Raw genomic sequence first — 12,758 nt, 5'->3', positions numbered from 1 at the left:
TCTGCCTGGCTTCAGACGTACTTGCCTGTATCTTTGGTAAAAGGAAACGGAAGAGCAGCCTGAAAAAGGAATTGAGCTGGGGGAGGTTCAGAAGATGGGGAGGCATCTAGAACCTTTTGCTGGTCCCCCTGCTTGGGCCACTTGGGCCTGGGCACTCACTGCCACGGTGAGTTCCTCATGGTTTCACATATTATGAAAACTCCTATTTTCCAGACCAGAGTTCTCTCTTGAACTCTAGACCTGTGTATCAACTACTATCCATCTACTCCACATCCCACTCAGATAGCTGAGCACCTTCATCTTTCTTTCCCTCACAGAGTCACCCTCATCTCAGATCAAGGCATCTCCATCATTCTAGTGAGGCATAAAACCTGCGAGTCATACTGGATGCCTTGCTTTCTCTCATAAGCCATACTTAAGACCTGTCAGCCAATGCTATCAGTACTATCTTCAAATTACATCCAAAATGTGCACACTTCCCAATTACTCCCACACACCACCATCAGCATTTCTGTGTTGCAGCAACATCCTCCTACCTCAGCTTCCCGCTTCAGACCTGGCCCCTCCACAGTCTATCCTCAATACGGCAGCCAGAGCACTCCAGTAACATGTAGTCATGTCACCCAATCCTCGCCTCCAAGTCTCCAGCGGTTTCCCACCTTGCTCCAAGAAAAAGCCCAAGTCCTAAGGAGGACTTAAAAGGTCTCTTGAACTCTCGCCCCATTACCTCTCTGACCCCAATTCCTGCCACTCCCCCTCAGTCCAGCCACCCAAGCATTTCAGCTGTCCCTTTACTGTCTGGTGGGTGCTCACCTTAGTGCCCTGTTCCTTCTGCCTGGAACATTCTCCCCAGAGATTGCAGTCTGTTCTCACCTCCTCCTAGGTTTCAACTCAAATGTTCCCTTGAGTAAGGCCCCCTACATTATTTTAAATGGCACCCCCTCACCATCACCACTCCCCTGCCTTCTTCCCCGATTATATTTCTCTATAGCATGTTTCATTTTCTAACGTAACCAATTTCTTATTTTTCTTAGCGCCTATCTCCCCCACTACAGTATAAGCCCCATGAAGGCAGGGATTTTTTTTGTGTTGTTCACTGCTGTATCCCTAGTGCCTAGAATAGCATCTGGCACATAGTAGATGTTCCATAACAGTTGTTAGTAGATAAAATTCTTCACCACATATCCCAAATATATATGGGGATTATAAGAAGGAGGAGAGAGACAGTGATGAAACTTATCTGGCTGACATCATGAAGTAACAGACAACTTGCCAATCTTGAGAGAGGTCAATGAAAATCTGCAGAATGATCTATGTTTCATCTACTTTTTAACCTTTGAGTTGTAAAATATACCAATCTAGAAAATTGTGTGAAACAAGTAGCTTAATGAATCATCATAAGGCACATTCTTGGATCTACCACTCTTGCCAAGAAAGAAAACTTTGCAAACAGCCAAGAAGCCCTCCGGGGCCCCCCCGCAACAATCATCACAAACCACACCTCTATGGTCATCACTTTCTTGCTTTTCTCTTTAGTATTACCATGAAATATGCATCCCTAAACAGGTGAGTCTGTTTTGATGCCTTCTAAATCTCTTAATCTACAGGATCCTCCTCCATCTTTTTTTTCCCTTGCATTTTATTTGTTGAAGAACCTGGGTTGTTTGACCTGCAGTTTCCCATTGTCTGGAATTTGCTGACTGTACCCACATGATGTAGTTTAACATGTTCTTCTGTCTTCTGATCTCCTGTAAATTGGATGTAGAGGCTACATGAGATACAGATTCCATTAATTTAGCAAGATAATTTCATAGAAGGTAGTGCATTCTCCCATCAGGAGGCAATAATGCCTGGGTGTCTCTTTTGTGATGTCAGCAGCACTGCTACTCAATGTCTTGATCTGTTCATTCATCTGAGGTTACGAAGTGGTGATATTAGAATTCAATCAACCCTTCTTAATTCATTAGCTGGGATACTTTATAAGGAAACCCCCCCCCCCGTCTATTATTTGATCCCCCATGATACAGTACATGGAAAAGGCAGGATAAATGCTCATATCTTCTATTTATAATTTTTCAAAACAATGATATGGGTTTCTGTTTATCCTTCAAAGGTGACCAATTAATTTTTTTAGTATTATTATGGACTCAGAGAGACAAGCATATTCGACGCATTTCAATCCATTCCTGTTATTATCCACACTGATGCTCTAACTGTCACATCTTTGGCCACTGGAAGCCTCTTCATATTGGTTCCTCAGTACTTCCGACATAAAGTAGTGTCAGTTTTCTTACTATCTGGTTAGGTTTCCAGGATGCTCCAGGCTCATCTTTTAAAATCCTTGCATTGGACATACAATCAGTCTTTCTCCAAAAACCCTGGCTTCTTTTGTGGAAAATGTTGTATCAAGATGACAATCTGGATACGAGGGAAGATCAGTTCCACTAGGTTGGTTATTATTTCTAGATCTTTTCAGCAGACAGACCTAGGAAGCCTAGTGTTGATGTGCACGTGTGTGTACATGTACATATGCACATGCACTTACGTATACCTACATGTATTTAAATATAAAATACCTTTTGAGTTCACACTGGCACTTCCAATTCAAAAATATATGGCTCTGACCTTCTTCTATCTTATGTCTTCTTTATTCCAGGAGAATTCTGCTTCTCCAGGATATCACAGGTGATAAAATTAGAATATCACATCGTTATTCATTTACTTCATTCCACATCTCTCTCTCATACACACACACCAGCCCTCAGAATAACAAGACTAATGTTCTCATCACTTTTTTTTTCTTTTGAGACGGAGTCTCGCTCTGTCGCCAGGCTGGAGTGCAGTGGTGCGATCTTGGCTCACTGCAATCTCCGCCTCCCGGGTTCAAGCTAGTCTCCTGCCTCAGCCTCCCAAATAGCTGGGATTACAGGCGGCATCACCACACCAAGCTAATTTTTTTTTATGTATTTTTAGTAGAGACGAGGTTTTACCATGTTGGCCAGGATGGTCTCGATCTCCTGACCTTGTGATCCACCTACCTCAGCCTCCCAAAGTGCTGGGATTACTCATCACTTTTATGATTACTGAAAACAGCTAAATATTTTGCATATGTTCTCCCCCACTGTCCATTCATTTTTTTAAACAGATGCATTGTATTTATACTGACATGTCTTATAGACGTTACACATGCAATACTTTCTCCCCTAGAACCCTCATTTGAATTTAAATCTAAAAATACAGATTTAGTGCTCACTGCCAGTCCTTATATCAGTGTTTCTCTGTTTAGTTTTGTTTTTTTTTTTTGGGCGGCGAGTGGTTTTTGATCATTTGAAATTCATTTTCCAGGAGATCTCTCAGGAAGGACTTAAAAGTCACTGAATTCTTGTTAAGTTGTTAAGTTTCTGTGCAGTCTTCATATCTGGAAGTCAGTTTGGCTGGATATAAAAATCCTTGGCTGACATTTTCCTTAGATCATTGAGTATCTTAAATAAGTTATTTTTTCCTTTGGCACAAAAAATTCTGTTGAAAAGTCTGATTATATTCTTATTTTCTTTTCCTTATAAACGACTTTACCTTTTCTGCTTGGATGCTCAAACGACTTTCCTGTCTTTAAAATCCAGCAATTTTACTAAAATATGTCTCAGTATTGGTCATTCTGTGACACTTTTCTCGGGTACAATGTATGAATCTATCTATATATCTATCCATCCATCCATCCATCCATCCATCCATCCGAGACAGAGTCTCACTTTGCCACCCAGGCTAGAGTGTAGTGGCACAATCTCAGCTCACTGCAACCTCCACCTCCCAGGTTCAAGCGATTCTCTTGCTTCAGCCTCTTGAGTAGCTGGGATTACAGGTGTCTGCCACCATGCCTGGCTAATTTTTTGTATTTTCAGTAGAGACGGGGTTTCTCCATGTTGGCCAGGCTGGTCTCGAACTCCTGACCTCAGGTGATCAACCCGCCTCAGACTCCCAAAGTGCTGGGATTACAGGTGTGAGCCACTATGCCTGGCCCAGTGTATGCCCTTTTAATATGCTGTTTCTAATCTTTATTGTAGGACATACTCTTTTTTAAGACCACATAGCACATCATAAACACAAACTGATTTCAAACTGATGCTTTAGCATTTATGGAAACTACATTTTTTCCTTCCCATGCTTTCCATATCCAAACCATAAGCATTTGCCAGGAATGAAAAGAAACAGGGTCCTCCATAAAAACTGGTATCCCAAAATATTTTTAAATGCGGGGTATTCTATCATTTAAAAACAACTTTATTTGTTGGCTCACACTTATAGTCCTAGTACTTTGGAAGGCCAAAGTGGGAGGATCACTTGAAGTCAAGAGTTCAAGACCAGCCTGGGCAACATAGTGAGACACAGTCTCTACCAAATAAAAATTAGCCAGGCATGATGGCACATGCCTGTATTCCTAGCTACTCAGGAGGCTGAGGCCAGAGGATCCCCTGAACACAGGAGTTCAAGGTTACAGTGAGCCATGATTGCACCACTGTACTCCAGCCTGGGCAACAGGATGAAACCCTGTCTCAAAAAACAAACAGGGCTGGGCGTGGTGGCTCACATCTGTAATCCCAGCACATTGGGAGGTCGCAGCAAGAGGATCCTTTTTTTTTTTGAGACCGAGTCTGTTGCCCAGGCTGGAGTGCAGTGGTGCAATCTCAGCTTACTGCAACCTCAGCCTCCTGGGTTCAAGCAATTCTCCTGTCTCAGCCTCCCAAGTAGCCGGGATTACAGGCGTGTGCCACCATGCCCAGCTAATTTTTGTATTTTTAGTAGAGGCAGGGTTTTACCATGTTGGACAGGCTGGTCTTGAACTCCTGACCTCAAGTGATCTGCCCGCCTCAGCCTCCCAAAATGCTGTGATTACAGGCGTGAGCCACCATGCCTGGCTGGGAAGATCTCTTGAGGCCAGAAGTTTAATATCTGCCTGGGCAACAAAGCAAGACTCCATCTATACAAAAAATAGAAAAAATTAGCCAGGTGTGGTGGCAAGTGCCTGCAGTCCTAACTACCTGGGAGGCTGAGGCAGGAGGGTCACTTGAGCCCAGGGGTTTGAGTCTGCAGTGACCTATGATTGCATCATGGCATTCCAGCCTGGGTGACAGAGTAAGACTCTGTTTCTAAAACAAACAAACAATCCTTTTTTAAGGTCAAAATACGTGTGTTGGGTAACCTATTCGTATTTATTTCTAAAAAGACTATATGTCTTTACTAGCTATGTATTTTTATCTTTTTTGGGAACCTGACACATAAAACGGCAGTATTTCATTGCTGTTTAACACTTTTTTTTTTTTGAGATGGAGTTTCACTCTTGTCGCCCAGGCTGGAATGCAACGGTGCGATCTCGGCTCACTGCAACCTCCGCCTCCCGCGCCTCCCAGGTTCAAGCAATTCTCCTGCCTCAGCCTCCCGAGTAGCTGGGATTACAGGCGCCTGCCACCAAGTCCAGCTAATTTTTGTATTTTTTGTAGAGACAGGGTTTCACCACGTTGGCCAGGCTGGTGTCAAACTCCTGACCTCAGATGATCCAAGGACTTGGCCTCCCAAAGTGCTGGGATTACAGGTGTGAGCCACTGCACCCGGCCTATTTAACACTTTTTGAATAGTGTATTACAAGGTTTTTTCCATGATTGTTAGATGTTAGGATTTGTTCTTCTGTGAATGCCATCCTCCTAACCTTTGAACATTTTTCAGTATCTCTTGAGTTCTACTGACTTCGTTCATGCTCTCTGGGCCATATAGAAGTGTCTGCTCTTTCACAGCCTCCACACTGTCATTCTTGGTTAAGGTGGTCTCCCTTAGACTACACAAAGTCTCCTATTTTCTTGAGGACTGTTCACTGTGATCATTTAAAAATTTCAGTTGTTTAATTCTTTGGAAAAATGTTTGCATATGATACACGTTTTCCTTTCTTCCAGATGGATATTCAGTGATGTCCAGTACCACTTCTTTAAAAATCCATTTTTTTCCCTCTGAGTTTAAATATATTAAATTATCTTTTATTCTGGGATGCATTTGTCAATTATCCTCTGCTACTGCTGCAGCTATTTTTATTGAATCACTGTGCTGTTTGGACTGTAAGTAGCTTTATAAGATGGCCTAATATCTAGTGATGCCAGTTTCCCATTATGATTACTAAAAAATTGTTTTCTGGCTCTTCTTGTGAATTTAGTCTTCTGCATATATTTTATGACATCCAAATGAAAGAAAAGAAAAAGGCAAAACAACTCCCCCTGCTCACCACCCCCCACAAAAATACTCTGAATCCTAATTGGAATGACACTAGGTTTATACATTAATTTGGGGAGAACTGACATTTTCTGTGATAGCAAGTCTTCACATTCCAGGACATGCTATCTATTTTATGTCTTTCAATAACATCCTGTAGTCTGAACTGGGAAACCCGTTCCCAGGACTCTACTGCCTAGAAACATCACTCCTCACGTGACACAAAGTGGAAAAAAAAAGTGGTTGTCCATCTATAGGAAAATTTAATGTAGGCCAGGCACGGTGACTCACGCCCATAATCTCAGCACTTTGGGAGGCCGAGACCAGCAGATCACGTGAGATCAGGAGTTTGAGACCAGCCTGACCAATAGGGTGAAACACCGTTTCTACTAAAAATACAAAATTAGCTGGGTGTGGTGGTGGGCACCTGTAATCCCAGCTACTCAGGAGGCTGAAGCAGGAGAATCTCTTGGACCCAGGAGGCAGAGGTTGCCAAGATCGTGCCATTGCACTCCAGCCTAGGCTACAAGAGCGAAATTCCATCTCCAAAAAATTAAAATAAAAATAAGTAAATAAATTATGTAACATAACACAAAAGAGTAAGTAGACATTAACAAAAGTGATTTTCATGTTTTACCCAATGAAGACGATGGATTTCCATAAGGTACTGTTGAAAGAGAAAAAACAACATAGAAAAGTACCTATTATGTGATCCCAATTTTGTGCAATAATGATCCCTTCCCATACTCATCACTGTCAGCATGAAGAATGCAACCTGGGCTGTTAGCAAGAATTACAGAGGTGGGGGCAGGAAAGGACAATGTAAACAGAGGGAATGGGGAGGAAAAAGGAAACAGCAAAAGAAAAAAAACAAGGTCTGTACTAAGCACCAAACCAAAACAACCAACAAAGTATGTATGAGGTCCCATTTATGTATTTTAAAGTACATATACACGTTAAAAAACACAAGTCAGCTTTTATTTTTAAGACTGCACAATACTAACTACTAGATCATACTTCAATTCATTTATAGATAAACCAAAATAGAAATGGAAAAATGACCTCTGCATCTGAACTCATCCAAGGTCTAGAATAGTGACACATCTTACCTCTACCCACAGTTTTTCCACTGATAGATATTTCTCTCTCCTAAATCCCCTTTAAAAAACAACAGAAATATTTTATGCCTTGTTTGTGAGATATTTCGCAAAGATTCCTTTTAAGGAAGATGTTAAACTAACATTCTTATCTTCCATCACTAGAAAGTTTTCAGAACTTTTAGAGCAGAAAGTCTTTTCCACAGGAAAGTTAGGCTGGAAGCCCAGTCATCTTTCAGGGAAAAACTGGAAATTAACCTTCACAGCAGAAAATAAAAGGCATATGAAATTTTAAGCAATAACCAAGAGATAAGGGGTTCCTCTTGATCAAGTAAGTCCCTAAGTATGCAGTGTTCTGACTGGAAGATAAAAGAAAGGCTCACCCAAAGATCTACAGTGTTCAAAGAACAAAGTAGATTATTTTGTACCACAATTCAGAAATTGTAAAAAATCATCCATTAAATTAAGACATGCCTAAGAAATTATTATTTTTAAATTAAAAGATTCAATTCATGACAGGCAAATTTGATAGTAAGTGGAGAGGTAATAATGAAGGAAGGATGATTTCTATTACCAGAAGGTTTCTTTTTTTTATGAGACAAAGTCTTGCCCTTGTCCCCCAGTCTGGAGTGCAATGGTGCGACCTCGGCTCACTGCAACCTCCGCCTCCCGGGTTCAAATGATTCTTCTGCCTCGGCCTTCCGAGTAGCTGGGATTACAGGTGCGTACCACCACACCCAGCTAATTTTTTGTATTTTTTTAAGTAGAGATGGGGTTTCATCACGTTGGCCAGGCTGGTCGTGAACTCCTGACTTCAGGTGATCCGCCCACCTCGGCCTCCCCAAGTGCTGGGATTACAGGTATGAGCCACCGTGCCCAGCCTATTACCAAAAGGTTTCTAAACAACACAACAGATACAAGGGTCCGGGGCACAGTATTTGACCCATAGTAGTGCTGAACATTAATTCCATTTTCTTTCCAAAAGGATTTTTGTAAGGTTTCTTTATATGTCAATTGTCTTGGTGTATGTACCTAATATACACAGAACTTTTCAAAACTGTAACTACGACAAGGCGTGAAATATTTGGAATCACATATTCCAGGGTTTAGCCACATAGAAATTACAGCAATTTATTCTGGACTTATTAAAACAAACAAATCCCTGCTAAAGCTATGGCTTACCTTCCTTCCATATTTAGGATACACACCAGTTCATCCTCAAAAAAAATCTCTGGTCCCTCAAGGTTCTCAATGTCACTGAAGCCATTACAAGGAACCTATGAAGAAGACATATATAAGTAGGCCTCAATTATGAGTATTGATGCAACTCTCACTCTCACAAATCTGAGCTGAAATAAAGATGTCCACTACTAAAGACAGTGCTAACAGTTATTCTACACTACCTTGCACTACCAGTCATGGGTAGAAAATAACATAAAGTAACAATAATTTACTGAGATTTTGTTGTTATTTGTAATCAATGATATTTTCATAGACTGGAATTTCTGAAACTGACAACTCAGAGTTCTAACATAAAGAAAACTAGCTCTGGCCGGCATAGTGGTTCATGACTGTAATCCCAGAACTTTGGGAGGCCAAGGCAGGCAGATAACCTGAGGTAAGGAGTTTGAGACCAGCCTGATCAACATGGTGAAACCCCGTCTCTACTAAAAATACAAAATTAGCCAGGCATGCCTGTAATCCCAGCTACTTGGGAGGCTGAGGCAGGAGAATCACTTGAACCCAGGAGGCGGTGGTTACAGTGAGCCAAGATTGCGCCACTGCACTCCAGCCTGGGCAACAAGAATGAAACTCCGTTTAAAAAAAAAAAAAAAGGCGGCGGCGGCGGGTGCAGTGGCTCACATCTGTAATCCCAGCACTTTGGGAGGCCGAGGTGGGGGGGAATCACCTGAGGTCAGGAGTTCGAGACCAGCCTGACCAACATGGAGAAACCCCGTCTCTGCTAAAAATACAAAATTAGCCAGGCGTAGTGGCGCATGCCAGTAATCCCACCTACTCGGGAGGCTGAGGCAGGAGAATCACTTGAACCTGGGAGACAGAGGTTGCAGTGAGCTGAGATCACACCATTGCACTCCAGCCTGGGCAACAAGAGTGAAACTCCATCTCAAAAAAAAAAAAAAAAAAAGAAAAGAAAAGATCTTCTGAGTTTAAAATTCTATGGCTTCTCTCAGTTTTCTTTTTGCAAGTAGCCAGAACATTTCAGGTCAACCTGTGTGCGTTCTGAGAACACAGGAACACCAAGATCCTGGGCCAAAGCAATCACCCACCCACAGATTAATGTTAAGTATGCTCCCGCTGTGTTCAAAGTCCTTGACATACTTCTAATTAAGCAGCGGTACAGGAAAAGGGGGAGCTGAGGAAAAAACACAACAATCCATCATTATTACACAGAGGCACAGACTGTTCAAAACATACACAAAACCAGCTGGACTAGAAATGGAGGTTGCAGGCTCATAGTCCATGACCAACTGCACCAAACATAGCTAGTACCAAAATCTACGTATGTGCAAACACATTCAGATCAGCATTTACAATTTGTGATTATGAATGCTTTTAGCCAGGGCATGGCTTCTCCAAAGTAGAATACAAATTTTGTTTATTCTAACACTAATAAATATTTATAGAAACCAATTACACTAAGGAATGTCTATTTGTATTCTCCATAGAGGAAAACATTCAAATTTGTCCAAAGTTCAAATTTTCCCTTTCAAAACTTGAAAAGCCTTGAAAACATTTCAAATTATGAACTCCATTAACTAACAGTAATTAAAATTAGAGAATCCAAAGGAGTCTTTAGGAAAACAAAAAAGTGAAATAAATCAGATTGGCTCTATTTCTAGAACCCCAACCAGAAATAAAGATCTAATAGTTTGTTGAACTCAAAACATGAGTGTGGATTATTTTCCAGAGTTACAAAAAGGGATCAGGAGCAGATACAGAAACTTCCCTGAGGCCAGGCGCGGTGGCTCCCTGTAATCCCTACACTTTGGTTTGCCGAGGCCAGCGGATCACTTGAGACCAGGTGTTCAAGACCAGCCTGGCAAACATGGTGAAACCGCATCTCTACTAAAAATACAAAAATTATCCATGCCTGTAGTGCCGGCTACTCGGGAGGCTGAGACATGAGAATTGCTTGAGCCCAGGAGCAGGAGGTTGCAGTGAGCTGAGATTGCGCCACTGCACTCCAGCTGGGGAGACAAAGCAAGACTCTGTCTCAAATAAAAGAAAAAAGAAAGAAACTTCCTGAAACATTTTGAGGAAAGAAAGAAAAAACAACAACAAAAAAACCCAAAAAACCCACCATGTATTTCAGCAATATTTAAAAAAAAAAAAAACAAAAAACTCAAAAACTTTTCAGGGATAATGAATGCAAGACAATTTATTTCAGGGATCAATAACTCTGATTTATAGGTAGCTTTTAATCCTCTGTTACCTTAACAAATAATGCAGTTCACTACTGGGTAGAACCTGCAAAGCCAGAGAGAAGAACCACATTAATTTCGTCAACCCTTCTGGGAAAACAACCGGGAGAAATTTCTAGTGTTCAATCATTGATGATTCCCCAAATAACGTAGGGGTTGCACAAAAAATCCGTTGAACCCATTGGAGAAATAATGCTGATCTGGACTCCGTCTACATTGTGCTGCGTGGGTCCCTCCCTGCTCCCTCCACCCCCATTCTCTCTCTGGCTTTAGAAAAGTAAAGCTGGCACAGACAAATGGCTTCGTGTTGTTGGATAGGAGAAAAAGGACACAATGACTCTTGCAGCCATCTAAGTGAGTAAGGGATTGTGAGAGCATTGAAAAGGGAGATACGAAAAAGAGCTGGATGAGCTCATGCCTGCAGACCCAGACACATATACCAGCAAGCCAAAGCTTACAGCCACATCAACAGATCCTTACGTGCTCTGAAAAGAACCTCTTTGAGAACGAGGCTACAATCTTCCGCGCTTCTAACCCAGCTTTTTGCCGAACTTTATACTCTTCCAACCAATTGACGTAGTCGGTGGGGCTGTAGTGTTTCATAAGGGAAGGCCACCTACGAGGAGAGAAACACCCCCTCAGCTTAACAGAAACTCAAAGGCAGGCGGCCACGAATCCAAGGCAGCCTTGGAAACAGGGACAGCAGTGGCGTCCAGTGGTAAGAGGGACCCCGGCGAGGGACCTAGTTCAAAACCCCACCGGCATTCACTCACTCACTCCCGGTGTGACCTTGGCGTAGCGGCATGAATGATGTCTCCATTCCCCATCTCTAAAATGGGGACAGTTGTAATAACAACAACAATAATAATAATGACAATGGCAGTGAGCACTGATTGAGCGCCTCCTAGGAGCCGGGGCCCTGCGTGCGTGCCTCCCGCACATCATCTAATTTAATAAACACGGTGAAAGGTAGGTCTAATAATTACCACCACTCAAAGTCTATGAACGAGGCTCAAAAAAACGACAGTCGCTCCCCCCAAGGTCACAGAGGGAGTGTGCAGGGCCAGATTTCATCCCGGGGCCACGCTGAAATCTGTGCCGTCCACAACCAGCCCCGGGATGCTGCGCCCGCCCGATCGATGCATCACTGGGTCCATGTAAACATTTCAGCCCAGAATCGGGCACAAAAGAAGCGCGCAAAAGGGACGAGCCGCGCCGCCGCCAGCGTCACCCTTGACGGAGGACCCGGCTGCGAGGCGCTCCTAGATGCGCCATTTGGGGACTCGGGGGTCCGCCTGGCGTGGCCCCGCAGGGTCCGGGGCCTGGAGCCTTTGTCTGTCTGTCCGCGGGAAGGGGTCCGGGGTGGGGTCCGCGCGCGGGGCGGCCGCGGGGAGTGAGCGGGGCGACTGCCCGGCCCCGGGGGGCGCGGGGCGGTGGGCGCGCAGCCGGGGCGCGGGGCCGCTGGCTCACCTCACCCGGAACTGCTCCTTCCACACCTTCCCGCTGCTCTGACACAGCTCGCGCAGCCGCCGGCAGGTGCTGGAGACACGGCCGATGTCGGCGGCCGTCAGCGAGCCGCAGCACAGGATGTACTCCAGCACCTCACCAGGCAGGCTGACGAGGCAGCTGAGGCCCGCTACCTCCGGCGCGGCCTCCTCCGCCAGCGCCGGCACCACCTCCATCGCGCTGTCGACTGCTGCCGCCGCCATCTTGTCCGCGTACCTGGGGCCGCCGCGCGCGCGCGCGCGCGCGCGAGAGTGCCGGGGCGCCCCGCCTGGCCCCGCCTGGCCCCGCCTAGTGGTCTTGGGGGCGAGTCCTGAGATCGCTCCGCCCATCCGCGGGCCACACCTCCCCTGCATCGGCCGGGGGCCGCGCGGGTGGCAGCGCCGCAAAAGGGAGGACATAATTGCGCTCTGTGCTTGGAGCTGGCAGCGCAAGCCGCCTCTAGTCCGGGACAACAATAATA

General features: G+C 44.2%; 1 protein-coding gene across 2 annotated transcripts in view; it reads right to left on the bottom strand.

Annotated features, from left to right (window-relative positions):
- FBXO21 (F-box protein 21) overlaps positions 1–12,534 on the bottom strand; it is a 48,736-nt gene extending 36,202 nt beyond the window's left edge. For both annotated transcript variants that reach the window (XM_032168572.2, XM_032168573.2), the window contains exons 1-3: positions 12,263–12,534; positions 11,273–11,408; positions 8,532–8,626 (exon numbers count right to left, since the gene is read on the bottom strand). In XM_032168572.2, the coding sequence (XP_032024463.1) occupies positions 8,532–8,626; positions 11,273–11,408; positions 12,263–12,501 (470 nt within the window). In that variant the 5' untranslated portion in view covers positions 12,502–12,534. The remainder of the gene's footprint in view (positions 1–8,531; positions 8,627–11,272; positions 11,409–12,262) is intronic.
- Between the last annotated feature and the right edge of the window lie 224 nt (positions 12,535–12,758).

This window comes from Hylobates moloch, unplaced genomic scaffold (assembly GCF_009828535.3).
Source record: "Hylobates moloch isolate HMO894 unplaced genomic scaffold, HMol_V3 SCAFFOLD_12, whole genome shotgun sequence".
NCBI lineage: Eukaryota > Metazoa > Chordata > Mammalia > Primates > Hylobatidae > Hylobates > Hylobates moloch.
The sequence above is the reverse complement of the archived record's forward strand: the minus strand, read 5'-3'. Positions and strand labels throughout refer to the sequence as shown.